Source organism: Uranotaenia lowii, unplaced genomic scaffold (genome assembly GCF_029784155.1).
Source record: "Uranotaenia lowii strain MFRU-FL unplaced genomic scaffold, ASM2978415v1 HiC_scaffold_216, whole genome shotgun sequence".
Taxonomy (NCBI): Eukaryota; Metazoa; Arthropoda; class Insecta; order Diptera; family Culicidae; genus Uranotaenia; species Uranotaenia lowii.
The window spans coordinates 1-22,439 of NW_026598109.1; the positions used below are offsets into that span (position 1 = coordinate 1).

General features: G+C 32.4%; 1 protein-coding gene across 9 annotated transcripts in view; it reads right to left on the reverse strand.

The window, feature by feature from the left end:
• Window positions 1–18: 18 nt before the first annotated feature.
• The window catches only part of LOC129759630 (tropomyosin-like), a 35,064-nt gene continuing 12,643 nt past the window's right edge, over window positions 19–22,439 (reverse strand). For 6 of the 9 annotated variants that reach the window (XM_055757125.1, XM_055757126.1, XM_055757124.1 and 3 more), the window contains exons 4-5: window positions 13,627–13,696; window positions 19–919 (exon numbers count right to left, since the gene is read on the reverse strand). In XM_055757125.1, coding sequence (XP_055613100.1) covers window positions 834–919; window positions 13,627–13,696 — 156 coding nt within the window. In that variant the 3' untranslated portion in view covers window positions 19–833. Of the gene's footprint in view, window positions 920–12,638; window positions 13,005–13,626; window positions 13,697–22,439 lie in introns of those variants that run through there. The other 3 variants (XM_055757131.1, XM_055757132.1, XM_055757128.1) reach the window with 1 other exon arrangement.

Consider the following 22,439-nt stretch of genomic DNA (forward strand, 5'->3'; position numbering starts at 1 on the left):
CACAAAACGTCAACGCACTGCATTCGTAGTTTTATTTTTAGTTTTTACTTAACATCTTTCATGGTTTTTATTTTTAAACGATATTGAAACAAATAAATAATTTATTTTCCTTGTCCATTTCCTTATGCTTTGATTCTTGAAGCAGCGCAACAACGAAGCCTAACAAAGCTGTGCTTGAATTTTCTTTTCTTAGCAAAACTAATGAAGAAACCATTTTTAAAAGTGAACTTAAAAAAAGTGAAGTTTCTAAATTAAATGTGTGTTTTTATGAAAACCCAAAAAGAAAACCAAACGCTTTTGCTTGATTGATTGGTTGTTTGTTGTTTTTTTTTTTTTCATCTTCATAAAACGGCGAAGCAATGGCTGGTTTTTCCGGGGTCAGCTGTTAGGTTGGGACCTTCCCGTCGGATGTTGTTGCTCCGGGGTCAAAAACCGAAAAACCGTTTCGATAATCCACTCTAGGATGTGACGATGATGGTTGTTGATGTTGTTGTGGTATATTGATGTTGTTTTCCATTCCATTTTCTTGCAGTTACTGTTGTTGTTGTTGATGTTGCAGCCAAACGCTGCGTCAAATTCAAACTTTGGTTCATGTTCAAAAGCAATGTTTTATATCCAAAACAACCATAATGATGGTTGTTGCATGATGTTCTTAATTGTTCCGATTGGGTTGTTGTTGTTATTGTCTAGTTGTAGTTTGTGAATCCGATCGAACGCCGGGACACTACTGCTGTCATCGGGAAGCTGGAGGCCTCCAACAAACAGTCCGACAACAGTAACACCTCCGATGCCCGCCGGATCCTTTTCCGGGTTTGGTGACGTGGACTCGGAGCTTATTCCTTAAGGATGAGCTCGACGAAGGCGGTGTCCAGATCGTCTCCGATTTCCCTGTACTTCTCCTTCTCCAGGACGAGTTCGTCTGTTGTCGGGATTCGTTTGTAAAACGAGGAACAGATGAGGAGGTAATTCAAAAGGAAAAAAGAAGAAACAAACGGAAAATACCGAGTTCATTAGAAAACATAATTTTTAAATCAGAAGAAAAGAAAACCTTAATAATAATTCACTTAACTATTCTAAACTTTATGATAGAAAAAATTAAAACTAAAAATAATAACGATTGTAACATTACCTAAAATCACAGCAGGCGCAGCGCAGGTGTTTGATGGGTTAGGAAAGCCAAACTCTAGATAAGCTCAAAAAACGTGGAAAAAAGTGGTCAATTTGAAGTGTAAGGGATAGGGACAGTGTCTAAGGGCACTTCCGATTCTGAAGGATTGCTCTGGAGGGGAAGTTTCGGATTATTTAGAATTTTTAGTTGCACGTATAAACTCGGACAAACCTTCGAGCTTCCATGAAAACTTGCTTTTTTATGAAAAACATCCAAATAGTGTAGAGAAACCAAAGACTAAGTCGATCTAGAAACCGAGAATTCAAACGCAAGAAAAAAAAGTCTAAACTCAGAATCTGCATTCTACATATAATTCTGAATTCTGAATCTATTCTCTGAATCTGAATTCGAAGTCTAAATTCAGAATCTGAATCTAACATCTGAAAACTTAACCTGAATTCTGAATTCCAAACCTGAATTCTGAATCTCAAATCTTGAGTCTGTATTCGAAATCTTAATCTGGAATTGAATCTTAAATCGGAATATGAACCTGAATTCTGAAATTGAATCCAAAATTTTGAATCTGAATTATGAATCTTGAAATTGACTCTGCATTCTGAATCTGTTCTCTGAATCTGAAAAGTGAATCTTCAATCCGTTTCTGAAATCTGGATCTGATAACTGGATCTGATATCTGGATCGGAAATCACGATCAGAAATCTTAAATCTGAATCTGAAAACTGAAATCTTAAATCTGAAATCTTAAATCTGAATCTCAGCACTGCTTCTGAAAACTGAATCTAAAATCTGCATCTGAACTCTAAATTTAAAACTGATATCTGAATCTGAAATCTGAATACGAAATCAAAATCTGAAATATGAATAATGAATTTGAGATCAAAATTTGAACCTGAATCCGAAAGGGAATCTGAAATCTGAATCTGAAATCTGAATCGGAAATCTGAATCTGAAATCTAAATTTGAAATCTGAATCTGAAATCTAAATCTGAATTCTGAATCTGAAATCTGAATCTGAATCTGAAATTTGAAATTTGAGTCTGAAATCTGAACCTGGATCAGAATTTGAAATCTGAATCTTCAATCCAATGCTGAAATCTGAATCTGAAATCTGTATCTGAAATATGAAATCTGAATCTGAAATCTGAAATCTGAATCTGCAATCTGAATCGGAAATCTGAATCTGAAATCTGAATCTGAAATCTGAATCTGAAATCTGAATTTGAAATCTGAATCTGAAATCTGAATCTGAAATCTGAATCTGAAATCTGAATCTGAAATCTGAATCTGAAATCTGAATCTGAAATCTGAATCTGAATCTGAAATCTGAATCTGAAATCTGAATCTGAAATCTGAATCTGAAATCTGAATCTGAAATCTGAATCTGAAATCTGAAATCTGAAATCTGAATCTGAAATCTGAATCTGAAATCTGAATCTGAAATCTGAATCTGAAATCTGAATCTGAAATCTGAATCTGAAATCTGAATCTGAAATCTGAATCTGAAATCTGAATCTGAAATCTGAATCTGAAATCTGAATCTGAAATCAGAATCTGAAATCTGAATCTGAAATCTAATTAAAACAGAATCTTAAATCTGAATCTTCAGATTCTGAAATCTCAAGTGTGAATCTGAATCTGAAATCAGATTCTGAATCTGAAATTTGAATCTGAAATCTAAATCTGAAATCTGAATCTGAAATATGAATGCTGGATTTGAGATCAAAATTTGAATCTGAATCTGAAATCTTCAATCTTAAATCTCCAATGCGAAACTGATATCTGAATCTGAAATCTGAATCTGAAATCTGAATATTAAATCTGAATCTCAAATCTGATTCTGAAATCTGAAATCTGAATTTGAAATCTGAATCTAAAGTTTGAATCTGAAATCTGAAATCTGAATCTGAAATCTGAATCTGATTATAAATCTGAAATCTGAATCAGATATCTGAATCTGAAATCGGAATATAAAATCTGAAATCTGAATTTGAAATCAAAATTTGAATCTGAAATTTGAATCAGAAATCTGAAACTGAAAAATGAATTCTAACTCCAATTCTGAAATCTGATTCTGAAATCTGAATCTTCAATTCGATTCTGAAATCTTAATCTGAAATCTGAATGGGAAAAATGAATTTTCAATTTGAATCTTAATCTAAGCTCTGAATCTAAAATCTGCTACTAAAACCTTAATTTGAATTTGAAATCTGAATCTGAAACCTGAATTTGAAATCGGAGTCCTAATCTGAAATCTGAATTTGAGATTGGAAATCTGAATTTGAATTTTGAATATGAATCTGAATTCTGAATCTGAATGTGGAATCTGAATCTTCAATCCGATTCTAAAATCTGAATCTGAAATCTGAATATGAAAAATGATTCTTCAATCTGAAATCTGAACCTGCAATCATAAATCTAATTCTGCTGAATTCTAATCTGAATCTTGAATGTGAATTTTGAATCTAAATTTTGTTCATATTATGATATTTAATTCTGATCTAAAATTGAGATTTTAGAAGCATATTTTTTAATTTAAAAATCAAAATTTTTTAATTTTAAATTCAGGTTAGAATTTCGAGCTTAGATTTTGAATTTATGATTTCTCTTTACGAATTTAACGTTCCATTTTTAAATATCATATTCTGATATCGAATTTAGGGTTTCAGATTCAGATTTCAGATTCAGATTACATAATTCGAGTTATAGAGTTTAGTTTTCACATCAAGATTTGAGAAACAGGCTTATTTCAGAATCAGATTTAAAATTCATGTTAAGTTTTCGGATCCAGATTTTTGAATCAAATTTTAGATTCATTAAACAGATTTTAGATTCTTATAGCAAAATTAGTTTTCAAATTCAAGGTTTAAGAATCAGATTTCAAATTTATTATATAAGAAGTATCAGACACAGATTTAAGAGTCGTACTACGGTTTAAATAATTTCAAATCAGACTTCAAACTTCAATTTCAGATTTAAAATTCCATTTCTAGATTGAGGTTGAGATTTAGATTTTGAATTATGATTCAAATTTAGGACTCGAATTCCAGATTTTAGATTGAAATCCAGATTTCGAATAAAAGTTCAAATTTGAAAATTTAGGCTCAGTTTTTTAAATTTCAAATAAAAATAATGTTTGTTGATTTTTTAATTTAAACTTAGATTCAACTATTCAGTTTAAATCTAAATCTGAAATCTGAATTCCGAATTTGATATCTTTATCAATTTGATATCAAAATTTGAATCTGAAATCTGAATTCTGAATCTGAATCTGAAAAGTGAATCTCAATCTGATTCTGAAATCTTAATCTTAAATCTAAATTTGAAATCTGAACCTGTTATCAGAAATCTGAATTCCTTATCTGAATTCTTAATGTGATTTTTAATTCTAATCTTGAATTAAGATTTCAGATGCATATTTTGAAATTCAAATATCAAATTTTGATTTCCGATTGTAATTTCGAATTTAGGTTTTGAATTTATGATTTCTCTTTACGAGTTTTTGATTCAGTTTCATATTTTAGATTGGGATTACATAATTCAAATGATAGAGTTCCAGATCCAGATTTTAGAAACATCATTCATATTTGAAAATCAGATTTAAAATTCAGGTTCAGATCCAGATTTTCGAATCAAATTTTAGATTTATGAGACAGATTACAGATTCTTATAGGAGAATTTTTAAGACTAATTCAAGGATTCAGAATCAGATTTTAAATTTAAGATTCAGGAAGTTTCAGACTCAGATTTAAGAATCAGATTTCGGTATCAACAATTTAAAACCAGACTTCAAATTTAAATTTTGGATTCCAGATTTAAAATTCCATTTCCAGATTGGCGTATAGATTTAGATTTTGGATTCTTATTCAAATTGTAGACACAAATTCCAGATTTAACATTGAAATTCAGGTTTCAAAAAAAAGTTTAAATTTGAATATTTAGGCTCAGTTTTTCGAATTCAAAATAAGGATAGTGTTTGTTGATTTCAGATTTTAAATACAAATTCAAATCCTAATCTAAATCTTAATTTGAAATTAAAATTTAGATCTGAAATCTGAATTTGTGGAATCTGAATCTGAATAAGAAATTTGAATCTGAAATCCCAATGTTTAAATCCCAATGTGAAATCTGAACCTGAAATCAGAAATCTGAATCTGAATCTTTAATGAAAAATTTTGAATATAAATTTTCTCCACAGCAAGATATTAAATTATGATCTTGAATTAAGATTTCAGATGTATAAATTCAAACATCAAATTTTGATTTCAGATTGTAATTTCGAATTTAGATTTTAACAAAAAAAAACCATAATTTAGATTTAAATTTATGATTTCTCTTTACGAGTTTCAGATTTCAAGTTAAAATATCATATACTGATGTCGGATTTAGGTTTCCAGTTTCAGTTCAGATTCAGATTTCCGATTGAGATTACATAATTCAAATTATAGAGTTCAGTTTTCTGATCGAGAAATGAAAACATACTTCTTTTTTCAGAATTAAATTTAAAATTCAGGTTAAGTTATCAGACCAAACTTTGGAACTAAATTATAGATTTATGAATAGATTTCAAATTCTTAAAGCAGAATAAGTCTTCAAAATCAAGGTTTTAGAATTCAGATTTAAGGACTGCAAATTTAAGATTCAGGAAGTTCAGGACTCAGATTTGAGAATCGATTTCAACAATTTTAAATCAGACTTCAAACTCAAATTTCAGATTTCAAATTTCAATTCCAGATGTAGATTTAGATTTCGGATTTTGATTCGAATTTAAGACTACGATTCCAGATTTATGATTGAAATCCAGATTTCAAATGAAAGTAAAATCTGAAAATTTAGGCTCTGTTTTTGGAATTCAAAATAAGGATAATATTATCTGATTTTGGATTTAAAGTCAGATTAAATTATTCAGTTTATTAGCTTATCTCCTCAATCAAATTTCGATTTAAAATAAAAATTTCAAGTTTCAAGATACATCAAAACTTGTCCGTACAGCACTTAAGTAATTCAAAATAAGGATAATATTAGTTGATTTTAGGCTAAAAAGTCAGATTAAATTATTCAGTTCAAATGCATATCGCTTATCTCATTCAAGTTTCGAATTAAGGATGAAAATTTCAGTTTCAAGATACTAATAACATCTACAGTTTATCAATAAATTATACGTAAAGCACTTATATCAGCACCGAAATATTCTTTAAAGGTACTTTTTCTATCAATAGTGTAACTAAAATATCTACATTTAGTGTAGAAAAAAGTTCTCACTTTAGGTCTATAAGCACTTTACTCATAAATGTTCTGAATTTAAGATATGTTGAATATACTACATCAAGTCCAATAATTGTGCTAAAACATTGCCCGTACACTGAAGTTTAAAGTGTCTTAATTTTCAATTTTCTCAGATCATGCAGTTTCAAACATTTTTGCCAAGTTTGATCTGATTTTAACAATTTACTGATAAACCATTATCAGTTTATTTGATGAATAGCTCTGTTTTAAATTTTTTCGGTAAATGAAAGCCAACAAATTAAAAAATCGGAAGTTTCAGACTAATATTGAAGTATTGTAAATTTACGAATTGGTCAACTTAAACATCAGGAAAAATTACGAAAAAATATGTTTTTGGCATTTTTTTTTTTCATAACATGATTTTATGATTTAAAAACTGTCGATTGATGTACAACACATAAATATTGGAAGATTACAGTCGAAGTAATCATATATTCAACATATCTTTAGACCTGGTATATTAATGATTAAAGTGCTTATAGAAAAAAAGGAGAACTTTTTTCCATATTAAATGAAGATATTCAGGTTCCACTATTGATAGAAAAAGTATCTTTATAGAATAATCGGAGCCGATATAAGTGATGTACGGACAATTTTTTGCCTGACTGTATTATTCTAATGTTAGATTCAAATTTTTGACTCAGGTTTCAGAACAAGAACTCATATGCTAGTCAAGGTCGCCGAAAAAAAAAATCTACATTTTTGACAAAAAAAAATCTGGAGTTCTGAACCTAATTTGTACTTAAAATTCTGTGCCGGTTTTCTGTGACGCTAGTTTTATGAAGTTCAATGGGAAATCATGTCAAACATCAACGAATCGAGAAACTGCTTGCAGTTTTCAAAGAAAAAAAAATTACTCTACCTTGTTTTTTTTTAAATTTTCATGATTACGAGTCAGAAATAAAAGTCGAAAGTAACAAAAAAAAAAATAATTTAGGAAATCTGTACAAAATTCATAAAATCTGTGTATTCTGTGAAAATTTTAAAAATTTTGTGAACGACACAGATTCTGTGACGAAATTTTGCTCGAAATTCTGTGATAATACAGATTTTTCGGTGAATTCGGCAACCTTGACTAGGTTCTATCAACAACCAAAATTAAAATTCTGTTTCTAATAAAAAGCCGGGTTGCCAGTTTTTCAGATTTTTCAGGATATTCCATACATCCAGAACTTTTTGATTTGGATGTTGATATTTTATGGTTGATTTAACCTGATTTACATTTGTCAAGCTCACCCTGATTGACTACTCACATATACCTCGAATCATTGATTCTGAAATGTTCAATGAAAGTTTTATGATGAATTTTGAAACAATTCTCCGGGTCGTTTTATGCGTTTTTACTCGAGGTTATCGCGTTATTTGACGCATTTGGATTTCGAAATGAGTTACCTAAGCAAAATCTGTTTAACCCAGAGCTGAAAAACGGAAAAAAATCGCTCAAATGTCAAATTTGTTTGAGAAAATCACCGATCAGTGGGTAACTAATTTTGTTTCATGAAAATTATCATTAAAAAAACTTTGTTTTTAAGTTTTTAAGAAAGTTTTTAACTGAACAGATTTGCAAATTTCATCAAACTGAGCATGCTTGATACATAAAACAATAGTTTTGTTCATTTTGTCTGGTTTCGGCATAAATTTTTATATTGAACAATACAACTCTTATCAAAAACTGTTCAGTTTTTTTGCCGAAAAGTGAAAGAAAGCTGCAAAAATGCTGCAGCTATTTTCTATTTTCCTCACCCTACTAACTTCTGATATAACAACTGAACAAACCATCAATAGTACTAAGGAATATTAAGCATACATTCAGAGATTTAATGCTTCAAAGAAAATGTAATACGTTTAGATTTAGCGTTTATAAAACTAATGCAAATTCCTTTTTTGTTTGAACATTCCTTATTTTACTTGAAAATTGCTATAATTTGTATTTTGTTCCAATCGGTAAAAAATCGCTAGAGCAATAAAAAACTTTGGAACTATTTTTACAACAGCTAAAAATCATTAAAAATTTTAAATTATAACAAGAAATTTTTCAGCGTTGCCAAAAACATTTAAATTTTTTTTATTGCTTATGACCTTATTTTAAAATTTAACTTCTTAATCTTTGATCTATAGCTATCTCTAGCTCAAATGAAGTCGTTCTTACGATTAAAAATTTCGAAAGTTTTCAACATTACCATCGGTTAAAATTACTCCGTGATTGACCGTAAATTTTGTTCAAAAGCCATAAGAAATGTACTTGCACCGAGTAGCCTATTTTCGAAGCCAAAAACTGGTGCTCTCTGTTAGTACATCAATAACGGTGCCGTCCACGTCTTAGGAGCTAATGTATCCTGATTTTAATTTTGGAAATTTCCCAAATTTGAGAAAAACCGTAGTTGGCAGCCCTGAGATTTTTTTTTTTTTTTTGAAGAGGAAGATGTCAAAAGAGACCCAAAGAGAACACTAGAAAGGGAGGCTCCTGGAGACGATTGGGGAGAAGGCTCAGATGAAGAAAAGAACCGTACTTAACAATACTTTTTATTTAAAAATGTTTCAACAACAAGAACTAACGCAAATTTCTTTTGTGATTAAAGATTCCATATTTTACTTTAAAATTGCTACATTTTCTGATTTTGTCCAATCGACAAAAAATCGATTTAGCAAAAAAAACTTCGGAACTATTTTCACAAAATCTAAAATAATTAGTGGTTTTGGATAATATTAAATGTAGATACAGCTGCCATCTCCAGCTCGAATAAAATCCTCAAAAGGTCTGATATATTTTTATATAACTTTTCGATGAAAATTTTTCAATGGTTTTCAACGTTATCATAACTCAAAATTACACCATAATTGACCATCAATGCTGTTCAAAAGTCATAAGTTATGTACTTGCACTGAGTAGCCTATTTCCATTGCCAAAAACTGGTGCTCTCTGTTAGAGCACCAATAACGGTGCCGGCCACGTCTTAGGAGCTAATGTATCCTGATTTTAATTTTGTAAATTCCCTAAATTTGAGAAAAAACGTAGTTGGCAGCCCTGATTTTTTTTTTTAAAGGAAGATGTCAAAAGAGACCCATAGAGAACACTAGAAATGGAGACGATTGGGGAGAAGACTCCGGGGAAGAGAAGAACCATACTTAACAAAGCGTATTATTTTTATTTAAAAATGTTCCAACAACAAGAACAAGAAAACACGACAGTCGAGGTCAGCTGTGGTCCAACAACATACAAGCACGTTAAACTTGTAACTAGAACAATGTCAGATAGAATGCACTTAACATAAGCTTATTCAGTTCAGTTGGAAGCGATTAAAGTAGTAGTAGTTGTAGTAGTAGGTAGTGGCGTTGGTTGCATTTAAAGAAAAGAATGAAAGTAAGAAATATAAGCAAACAATGGTGGTGGTGCTGGTCAGGGATCAGTTTTTGGCAGTTGGTCTTCATTAACGTTGACTCTTGTTTAGGAGGCCGGAGTTTCCTCAACCGGTGCGGCTTCTTCCGCTGCCGCTGGGGCTTCTTCGGCTGCGGCAGGTGCTTCGGCCTCTCCTTCGGCTGCTGCAGCTGGGGCAGCTTCTTCTGTCGCTTCCGCCGGAGCATCTTCGGCAGGGGCAGCTTCGGCACCCGATGGTGGTTCAGCGGCAGCTGCCGGTTCGGCGGCCGGGATATCTCGATCCGGAGTGGATCCGGTAGCCGATCGAACGTATGGGACTTCGGCACCCTCCGGTGGGAAATGCTTCTGCAGCTCGAACGGACTCGGGGTGCGGGTTCGTTCCGAGCAGCGGCTTCGGTTCCGGCAGGCGCTTCGGCCGCCACGATATCTTCCTGGGCGGTGGTGGTGGCGTCTTGGCCTTCGGTGGCGGCGGAGGAGTCTTCGGCTTCGGACGACGATCGGTCCAGATCGGATCGACACCGGGAATGAGATCGACAAAGGCAAAGTCCAGATCGTCTTCCGATCTCGCGCGTAGCGGATCTTTTCGATAATCAGCTCGTCTGGTTGTCGAGAAGGGTTGCCAATCGTGCGGGTTTGTTCGTTTTGATTTATTTTTGTTGTTTGATTGGTGGTGTTTTTTTTTCGAGTGAGGCGTTAATAAAGGTGTTTTTAATTTTTAGACGGAGGAGATAGTGCAAATTAAAGAAAGAGAAAAGCATAACAAAAGCATAATGAATATAAGAGAGAAGAGAGAACATAAAAACACAACACAGACGAATAGAAGAAAAACGACACATAGAAACTCGGTTTTTAAATAAAATAATATATTATTATTAATATTATTATTATAAACACTCAAATAAGATATCATTCTGTTGTTGCTCTTGATTTCTGTATATTGGCAGAGTCCGATACTATTATGATTTTTTTTTTTTCGAAATATAAAATACAGTGAATGAAGGTGGAGTTTTGATGTGTACATTGTTTGTGTGTTTACATTATTGATTTTTGTTTTGTTTCACTTTTATTTGATTATAGTTTATCTGCTCTAGCCTAAATTCTCTCGCTCTCTCACTCAACAATAGTTGTTGTCCGAAAATCATGCCAAAAGCTACCTAATAAAACATTAAAAACCTGCGAAAACAGTGAGGAATGAATCTGCGAATGCGTGTAGTAGTTGTTGTCTTTACTTTTGCATTTTGTGGAAATCAAATGTACACGGTTCCATTAAACTCTACGGGCGCTTAAATTAAGTTAAACGTGTGTGTATCTGTGTGTTTGTGAATGTGTTTTTTTCTCTTTTATTCCTTCCGGCTCTAGGTGTAGTGTTTACCCTTTTTCTTTTTTCGAATGACACTCACACACCGATGATATATGTAAATTATCTCTTTCTGCGAATGGCTATGCCACCTAATAATGATCTTATCAAATGCCTTGATTTGTGTGTTTTCCAGCAAAGAAAAAAATGCGAACCGGTTTTGTTTCTTTTTTTTTTTGTTTACGTCTCAAAAGGCACTACAGATTTTATGCTCTAATTCGATCCGTTTTTCCTTCCCCTTCCGGGTAAACACGAAAAAAGGGAAAAGAAAAACGAAACCTTACACGAAAAAGGAAAACCTTCCAAGTCTATGTCCGTTTTATTTCGAGTCTTAAACTACTTTAAAACAAAACTTGAGGAAAACCATTTGATCTCGATAAGTTATGGGACAGTATTGACAATATTTTCTGTGTTTGTGGAAGTTGAAAGAAAAATATTGCAAAGAAATGTTGAAGAAAACAAAACAAAATTAGACAGCAACACGGGGGTGGCGCTTTCGCAGTGTTGCCAGAAAAAAAGAATAATTCGCACGATGAAAAACCTACTAAAACTGACGTTTTGGGTAGCTGGACACCTACCAAGTTTCTAAACTGGAATCAACTTGTTACGAGTAAATGCATCATATCATATTCAGTAGTTACTCTTGGTCGGAAGACGCTTTTTAAAAATAGTAGTTCTCGGGAATGATCGATCGATAACAAATCGTGTTTGTATGATGTTTGCTTTTGTTATTGTTTTTTTTACGAGCTAACGGAATAAACACGGATATAAAAATTCAATAATCTTTATCGCAATATTTGGGGCAGTAACAATCGTATTATAAACCTACTAGTAGTTTTGGAAAATGCTGTCTCTCAAGGGTGTTGCTTAACAAAACGAGAAAAAATAACGCGGAAAATTTAACTTTAATTATATTATTAAAAGTCAACGGAATGCACAATTCGTGAATGTACAATTGGAATAGCAGTAATAGTAGTAGTTGTATAAATGTCTTTCTCTGTGTTCGACCGATTTACGCGCTAATACCTAGGGGTATAAATCAATAGTTCCTATGCTATCGCTAGCGAGTAGTTGTTGTTGTTGTCTGTGTTTGTGTTTACTTCCCGTGTATGAATTCGTGTCATTGTTTGTTTGTGTGTGTAAAAGTGTTCTTAGCCTTTACGCCTAACGTCTAAAAACAATAAACTTTTTTAAAACAATTTATGCGATTTCATGTGTCCTATACAGCGTGGAGCAAAAGACAAGTTCCTGTTACTTATTTATGAAAATATAAAAAAAACTAAACTTTAGAAACTTATTCTGTCCGTGTTTGTGTGTGTGTCTCGAACGGCACCCGAGGACTAGTTGGGTCCATCTGTTATTATTGTTTTGTTTTCTCTAATTTCCCACGCTTAACGTCGGCTTCCTTTTGCAAGAAGCGAAATACATTGATTTTTCTTTTGTTTTAAATTTTCCTTCGGAAGAAGAAAACAACAGCTCAGCTCAGCCGTTTACTTGTTTTTTTTGTTTTGTTTTTGTTCGCTCCCTACTAGTTTCTCTCATCTATAGGTGTAAAATGTTGTTGTAGTTGTGTTGCCATGACGATAACCGAGAGCAACCGATGGCTCTTTCTCTCCGCTCTCTTTAAATATATGCTTTTTTGTGTTCTCCCTTGCTCTGCGTGTGTTTCGTCGTCGTCGTCGTGCTCTCTCTCTTCTCTTCGACGAAACTGAAACTGACGGTGACGATGAGGCGATGATTCGGGTGGGGATGGTTGTTACTTTTCTCTCTACTGTTTTACATGTTCTGAATATCGTGCAGCGTCGCTTCCATCTCTTCCTGGAGCATTTTGTTCTTGGAGCGCTCGTTCATAAGTTCGTCTGTTTGCCGGTGGTTTTGTTGTTTTCATTAGCGATTGTATTGGTGACATTTTAGCGCAATAGAGAGTATATCACACATACACGCACACATTCAAACGCCAGCAGCATTTGAGCGGATTAATTGTTTTTTTTTTGGTTTTTAAGCAGCGGGTTATAGTAAAACAACATCAAACCAAACAGAAAATCACACATGAAATAAAAAAATAAATGTAGAAAAAATAAGTTAAGTAAAATGAAAAACTAAAATATTTATAAGACGAACTCAATGATACTCTTCTTTGGTATAATAGAATGAAAAATAATCGAAAATAAAATTCAAGTGTCATTGAGACGTCAAAATTAAAATAAAAAAGGATGATTATCTAATCTAGCTTAATTAAAATGTCCTGTAGAAATTTTCTAGCAGTATTGAATTTTCTAATACAGGAACATTCCGGAGGTACACTCTCAAAGTTTTGGTACTCAATTTTGAAGTTTTTTTTGGGATCCAAACAACTCTTGATCGATTAATTTAGCACTGTTTTTTTCTGTTCAAATTAGTTACTTAAAACTATTTTACAGGACAAAGAGTGGCCACTTGCCACTCTGAAGTAAATACGGTAGTAGAATACGAAAAACTTACCTTCGAGTCTGTCGACTTCCTTCTGCAACTTCTGAACGGAACGTTCAGCGAATTCAGCACGAGCTTCAGCCTATCGAGAGCGGATTTCATGATGGCGCAATTCGATGTGATTTTCGGAAGAAATTAACGAATGTTGAGGAAATAGAAAAAAACAGTTGTCATTAGTTGAGAGGAATTGATTGTTTCGGAAAAAAACAGTAAATAAACTCATCGGTGTCCTAATTTGAAAAAAAAAATGGAAGACAACCTTTGAATTTATTTACGTATTTAAAAATGAGCTGAAGCGCACAACTTAAAACTAAGAAACTGACTAGCTCATGCGGAATTTTGGTGTGAGGTTATAAAACGCTAGACTGTAAAAACGAAACTTTAATAAATACACTAAAACCAAAGTAAATAAAACAGTTAAGACACAACAACAGCTATCCGCTTACCTTGAACTGAAGATAGGAATACAAAAAGCCCTTTACCGAACAGTATAACAAATTGTATAAATTAAGAATAATGGATACAAATTACACAAACATCTTAAAGCTAATTTTGAAGAAAAAAAAACTATGATTTGCCCACTAGAACAACAGTTTAAAAAAATTAAAATAATGTTTAAAAATATGCCAGACTCAAAATAGCTTCAAAATTTAAAAAAAAAAATCTGAGACTTAAGGTTTTTAAAACTTTCCCTCCCTAGACTTTTAAACGTTATAATATGCTAAACCAGATTAAACTAAGCGTAACTGAGCTCATTGTGTATCGCGTATGAAGTGCTGTTTATGATGAGAAACTATATCTGAGGGCAACCAAGAACTTTTTGATTTGGTATTTTATCTTATATTCTACCCAATAAAAAGTTTAGTCACTTTAGACCCAAATTTTGAAGAAAATTTACCCAGACAGATCCATAAACTACGTCACAAGCAGAGTCAAAAATATCAATTTTCTCGATCTAAAATTTACATTTTCTTTGAACAGGGTGAAAGGGCTTGATACGAAGAGCTAGAAAATCGATGATGGATGTAAGGTTGCCGAAAAAATAATCCGTATTTTTTGACTAAATAAATTCTGATTTTTCTGTGTTTTACCCAAAAAATTTGTGATCGCTTTCTATGACTTTTTCGCTAATAAGTACATTGAAAAGTCACGTCAAATATAACAATTCAGTTGTGAAAATCAAATAAAATTACAAAATCTCATAAAATTTCCACGAAATAGTGTGGGAGTTCCAAGTTTCATAGTTCACTCAAAAATGTATTATTTTGAAAAAACTCACAAAATAACGAAAATCTGTGCAAAATTTCAAACATCTGTGATCTGTGGCACAGTGTTTGTGATAGAAATTTGCTCAAAATTCTGTGAAATTTTTCTGTGATTTTGGCAACCTTAAGAGAAAAATAAAGTTTTCATCTGATCCCATCCTGCGATTCTTTATATGAAAGGATTCGCCATGAAAAAAAATCTAAAAAACTTCGTTTTGATTCAAAATCCGTAATTTTTTGCAGAATTTTTAAGTTATTAGCTGTTTAACAGGGGTATGTCTTTTGGCATTGATAAAACATAAGTTCAATTGGCATCACTGCATGTTCCTCGTAAAGTATTGCATGAAAAGTAGTCACACAATACATCGCTAGGCACTAAGCAGTAATGTCAATTGAATTTATTGTTTTTCAATGCCAAAAGACATACCTTTGTTAAACACGTAATAATTTTTTTGTCCAATAAGATACGAAGTTACGGTCTTCGACAAAGTTGTGCAGCGACAAATTTCCTGTAGAGAATTTATCAATTGGCACAAAAACCGTTAGCAAGCTCGAAGCCACAAAAAACAAACCTAAAAGTTCAAATTTACTCATGTAAACGTTACCTAAAAATTCTGCAAAAAATCATGGATGAGTTTTGAACCAAAACGAAGATTTTTAGACCTCAGGGTTTGAGAAATTCAAAACTGACCCCAAATCGACTAAGTCTAATGTATTAGCTAGCACTAAGTGAAAGCTTATACGGTATCTAGGAAAAGTTTAAATCTAACTTACCTAAAATTTTAATAATATATTATCACTACAAGTCCAGATTCCCCATTTTTTTCCATAATTTGTTTTTTTTTTTTGAAAACTTGGGTAGAACACAACAAACAAAACATCTTTGCCTTGCGTTGTTTTTTTTTATTTTATAAGCAAAACCTTTTTTCAAAAATATTCTTTTACTAGGCGCTAAGACAATGAATTTGTTTACAATTTAACAATTTCTTGTCAACTTTTGTTTTTAAGATAACTGTCTATTAAATCTCTATCTATCTGAAAGATTTTCTAATCGGATTTTATACCAATTAAATTCTCATCAAAAACTCTTTCCCAAACCTTAATTTCACGGTAGTGTATGAAGTTAATTTTTTTACTCCACAATACAAGGAAAATTTTCAGAAACATTTAGCAGTGAAGTTCTTATTTTTATATGCATACAGTTCTCTTTCTCAAAAATGCTGAGCTTTTTTAGTATTTTATAGCATGGTCGATGGTCGCTTAGTGCTTGTGAGGAAGAGTGCCATATTATTCAAAGGGTAGTGTTTTGGTTCTATGCCGACCGTCAGAAATTGACTCAGGATCTTCAGGAAGAGATCGATCTGTGTTTGACTGATCCTTAACCTTTTTAACAGGAACAGCTATTTTTTTGTAATAAAAGCAAAAAAGGACACCAAGTTTCAAAGATGAATATGAGGTACTCAATGTATCGAAATCTGCAGACAAAAATTCCACAAAAAGCTATCTTATTTTGAGTACCGATATCGACTTGATGGCACTGTTTGGTATTAAATCGGTACCCAAATTTGAACTAAATATTTCAGCCTTGCCAAGAGAATAAAAATATCGAAAAGATTCTATCGAAAATAAACCGATCTAACGGCTAAAGAATAGATCCAAAAAGGAAGATCTGAGTTTATAAGATTGATCTAAAGCTTAGTTCTTTTAGAAATGGGACAGTTACGAATGCGTGTATCTCGATAACCGTTCGTTTGACCTAAATACTTTCTATGAAGCAAATGAAGGTAATTTTATGGTCATTCATGAAAAAATTTGAAAAAAATATTTATAGTTTTTTGTAAAAAAAAAATCTACTTTACTCTTGGTACCTCCCATCGGCCAGCGCACACTTTTTTCATTCATGATATTGATCAGTTTTCCAAACTTATACTTCGTCTAATCTGAATTTTAAATTGCTACATCCTCCTCCTTCAATTTCTGCTACTTTTCGGTCCAATATTTCTCTTTTGAATGAAACTGAGTGCAATTAAGTGGATACAGCAGTTTCCAAATTAACAAAACTTGGTTATTTTCGAGCCACTTTAAAGCGTTTTACGTAGAATTTCTGCTGGCAAAATCAGACAATAACGAAGTAAAACCATCATGAGATTGAACTTAAAGTATAATCGGTTAGTCTAGATCGTTGGTTGCGAAGAGTACATACAAGAGTACTCTTTCAAGGCTTCTAAAAACAGCGAAAACCAACGTTTTCTTTTTGCAAATTGTTGCTTTTTTCAACAGGTGCAGTATTTTGGCAAATCATTATATTTTATACAAAACAACCAGCAATTACATACTTTAATATGCTAGGGACCTTGCCACGAGCAGACATGGTATAGGATTCAAACGCAGGAATTTGTTTGAAAATTGGGTATTTCATAAGTTTTGTTATGCATTAGAAATCAACTATCCCGTTGCCTCGGTACCGGTTATACAGCTTACCGGCCGAGCTCTGGAACTAGCAAAAATTTGTTGTTTAAGGTTGGGTTTGAATGACTCATTACTAGGTAACACTTTCAGCTTATCGGAGAATTTTTTTTAGGACATTTCAGCGATCCACCCTAAGCTTTGCGCTTATTCCAAATAAAAAATGCTGCTAATGAGACTTGACTTCTCAGATGACCCTTAACCGTACTTGCCGTTCATGTGCTCCACTTCAATGCTGGATTTGAATTTTGTGGACATTTTTGACAGTGTTTGCATACTTTTCCACCACTCACACAAAGTAATTCTTTGAATAATCAACGGTTTTATCAGCTATCAATTTGATGACGATGGATTTTGAAGGAAACTGTGCAAAATTATTTTTTCCATTTTCTCTTGCATCGTAAATATCTCAAAAACACATTAATTTAAAATTTTGAGAAAAATAGGTCGGATAGTACTTTTCACAGGCAGCAAATGCTGTCAAAATTTTGAATATCCGATCACTAGTAAACGAGCTATTAGCAAAACAAAGTGTCCCATTTCTAAAAGAACTAAGCTTTACCAAAGCTTGATCCAAGATCGACTAATCCTTAGTTCTAAAAACATCAATCACGATCATGAGAGTAGAAGACTCTCTCTTGCCAAATTGCTCTGTTTTATCCGGACCTGCCCGTAAAATTTATAAACAATTTTAAAACAGTCTTGCCTGGCCTGGTTGTCCGGATTTTTTTGAAGAAAGCCTGGATTTCGTCAATTCAATTCTCTTCAAAAACTTTTTCCCAAACCTTAATTTAACAGTATAACATTATTTTTTTTTACTCTACAATACAAGGAAAATTTCAGAAACATTTTGCAATTAAGTTATGATTTTTATTAGCATGCAGCCCTCTTTCCTAAAAATGCTGAGGCTTTTGATATTTTGTAGCATTTATAATAACACTGTCTCAACCTCTGCACGATGACTGAAAATGGAATCGATGGTCACTTGGTGCTTGTGATGAAGAATGCCATGTTATTTATAGGGAGGGTGTTTTGGTTCTATGGCGACCGTCAGAAATTGGCTCAGGATCTTCAGAAAAAAATCAATCCAGGTGAACGGTCTTAGGATGTATCCAACTAAAAGTCGGCCCTTAAAGATCGATCTCTGTCAAATCGATCTTTGACATTTTTAACAGGGGGAGCTATTTTTTGTAATAAAAGCCAAAAATTATAGGTGTTATAAATTTTGTTTTTGCGTTCCAACCCGAACTTTTTTTTTAAGCAAGTGCTATCAACATAAACACGGTATTTTTTTTTTGAAACCTAAAACACAAATAAAATTTGTTTGCGAGTTTTGACAATAATAGGTATAACCAGAGCCGTAGGAAGAGGGCTTTTGTAACAATTTTTCCCATAACATTTTTGCTTGAAAAATGCATACACGAAGAAAGGGGAAGCAAATGAGTAGATACTATCTTCAGATAAAAGTTATTTAACATTAATAGTTATATATTTTAAATAATAACTTTCTGAAATAAGTCCTAGCAATTGCCAATTTTTTATGAAGCTTCAAACACAAATGAGAGATTTTGAAAGCTTCAATTTTCGCGTGAGTTTTATTACAAAAAAAAAAAAAACAAAAATAGAAATAACCTAGTGTAATCGCAACTTTTTTCCATTTAGAATATTTGTAATCTGGACAACATATTCTCTATGTAAAATACAAATTTTAAAGTTGTTTTGATAATCTTTGCAACAGTTTTCTATGATTTTTAAGAGGTTTCATATGACGTAATGAAAGTATGCGAGAATTAAACTTTTTGCATTTACATGAATTACTAAGCAGTAAGCTAATACTTTTTAACCACAAGCATAACAATTTCAAGCGATGACGAAAACGTATAATTATTTTAAAAAAAACGTTAATGGTTCGAATAACATTCATTTTGTTCTTTTGAAAACTTGATTAAAATTTAAGATTTTTGTTTGAAATTTGGTACTGAAGATTCGGCAATATAAATAATGTTAAACAACAAACCAATATATATATTTTCAGTAGAATTTCTCCTAAGTACAAATTCTTTAATCAATACAAAATTATCATAAATTTTTTAAAATCCTGTGTATACAGTTTTAAAAAATTTAAATCTAGATTTTATAAGAAAACAAACATTTTGGAATGGACTCAGATCTTATTTGGTATTTGCGATTTTTACGAGATAAGTGTTTGCAAACTAACCCTTGTTGAATATAAAATTTCAATTTTTGAATCCAGTGTTAAAATTTTAAAACTTCGATCTCCTATTAATAAAATTTTCACATTGATGTGTTAATTTTGATTATAAAACATAAGTTCGAGCAGACTTTCATTCTTTATTTTCAGACGGAATTCTGCATTTTTAACCTTAAATCAAAATCAAAATATAAATTCCAGATAAGAAATGCTATGAATTATAAACAAAATGCGAAATTTGTATCAGAAATTATTTTTTTCATGAAGCCATCATGAAACTTTTTTATGTTTCAACTCTACTTGACAATTGAGGATAAAACCTTCAAATCCAAGTCTTAAAAATGGGTTGAATTTCAAGTTTAGAATATGGAAACAAAATGAAAAATTTATATCAGATATCTCTTATTTGAATTCTGAATTTATGGTTCTCAATATGATTTTTTTTTAAATTATTTATTCGTGAAACCATCATGATTTTTTTTTATGTTTCAATTCTGCATAAGAATTAAGGATAGAACTTCAAATCCAAGTCTGGAAAATTGTTTGAATTTCAAGTGGAAAATTCTTCTTATTTAAGTCTGAAATTTAAATCTAGGCTATTCTATCTTATGGTTGTCAGACTTTTTTCAACACATATACGGGCAACTCCGGCCAATTTTATATGAAAAACAGAGCGAATTCCGGACATTTGTTTTTAAAATTGCCGAAAATCCGGGCAATTTCCGGGCAAATTTGGTCAAAACTCAGAAATTACTCAACAAGAATCAAGAAAAAAAAATGAAAACCCATTTTTTCATCATAATCAAAAAAAATCGATTTGGAGTAATAGTTATTGTTTTTTTACAACATTTTTTTTTGTTTGATTTGCCAAATAAAGTGAATAAATCAGGGCATATTTCAATGAAATCCAGGCAGCCGGGCCGGCCCGGACTGTTCACTAATTTCGTATTAAATATCCGGGCAAACCCGGATAAAACTGGACAATCTGGCAACCTTATTCTGTTTTACAACTTTGCTAAATCCGGGCGTATTTCAGATTTATTCCATTAAAATCAAAAAAAGAACACTCGAACACTTGAAAAAAAAATTATTCAAACACATCAACCAATACGGAATCATTAAATAGGCTTCCCAAAACATCGTTCAAGTTTATTTTGACAAAATTTGTTAAAAACATGTGTCCTAGTTACAAAATTCATAATTCTGATGACAATTTATTAGATTTTTTGTTTTATTTTGCAAATAAAGTGAAAAAATCTGGGCCAAATCTGGGCAATCTGGCAAGCTTAGTCTAACTTTATTGAATTCCATATTTGAGACTTACTTATTATCAACAAGTAAGATTTTTTTTAAAACCTGTAGTTTAATCACCACTGACCACCAGGATAAAACTTCAAATCCAAGTCTGAAAAATGGTTTGAGTTTAATGTTTCGAATATGGAAAGTCCTTCTCATTTAAGTCCAAAACGCAAATCCAGGCTAATTAATCTTACAACTTTGCTAAATCCCGGCATATTTTCTTCAATCTCTAGCCTTATCTAACTTTATTAAATTCAATATTCGAGACTCACTTATTATAAACAAGAATTTTTTGAAAAAAAATTTGGAAAATTTTTTAGCAGTACGCAATTTCGATTGAAGATGAAATACTATCCCAGTTGGAAAGTGCTACCCAACTTTCAAGGGAAAATAGGTAATTTCGACGATACAATCGGACTACACTGGTTCATTTTTTCTACACGGATTTTTTTGACAAATTTTGAAAGATTCGCAATACCGTCAATAGGTGGCAAAATTTTACATAAAATGATCGGATTTTTCTAAGTGTCATATCAGTGAGATCAGTGGTAGAATTGTGAAGCTGAGATGAGATTTCGAGCTTTCGGGCTTAGTTGTAAATCGATACTGTCACACGAGACTCGTTTAGTCGCCCATCAAAGTTTGATTTAGAAGTTTAGAGGACAGACAGAACGTCTCGGTAGAAATTTCTAGAGAGGGCAGCTTAAAATTAAAGAACGAGTTGAGAGGACAGCCCGAACATATCAATAGAATTTTCAAGTGAGTGGAGAGGACAGCTTGAAATCGAAAGGCGAGTTGAGAGAACAGCCAGAACGTATCGATAGAAATTTCAAACGACTTGAGAGGGCAGCTTAAAATTCAAAAACGAGTTGAGAGGACAGCCCAAACGTATCATTAAAATTTTCAAGTGAGTTGAGAGAACAGCTTGAAATTGGAAGGCGAGTTGAGAGGACAGCCAGAACGTATCGATAGAAATTTCAAACGACTTGAGATTACAGCTTGAAATTGAAAAGTGAGTTGTGAGGACAGCTAGAACGTATCGATAGAAATTTCAAGTGAGTTGAGAGGACATCTTGAATTTGGAAGGCGAGTTGAGAGGACAACCAGAACGTATGGATAGAAATTTCAAACGAGTTGAGAGGGCAGCAACAATTTAAGAACGAGTTGAGAGTACAGCCCGAACGTATCATTAGAATAATCATGTGAGTTGAGAGACAACTTGAATATGGAAGATGAGTCGAGAAGACAGCCTGAACGTATCGATACAAATTTCAAACGACTTGAGAGGGCGGCTTGAATTTGGAGGGGGGGTGAGAGGACAGCTCGAACGTATCATTAGTATTTTCAAGTGAGTTGAGAGGACAGCTTGAAATTGGAAGGCGAGTTGAGAGGACAGCCAGAACGTATCGATAGAAATTTCAAACGACTTGAGAGTACAGTTTGAAATTGAAAAGTGATTTGAGAGGACAGCCAGAACGTATCGATTAAAAATTCAAACGACTAGAGAGGAAAGCTTGAATTTGGAAGGCGAGTTGATATGCTACGTTGAAAATTAAGAATTGCAAGACTAGGCTGTTCAATCC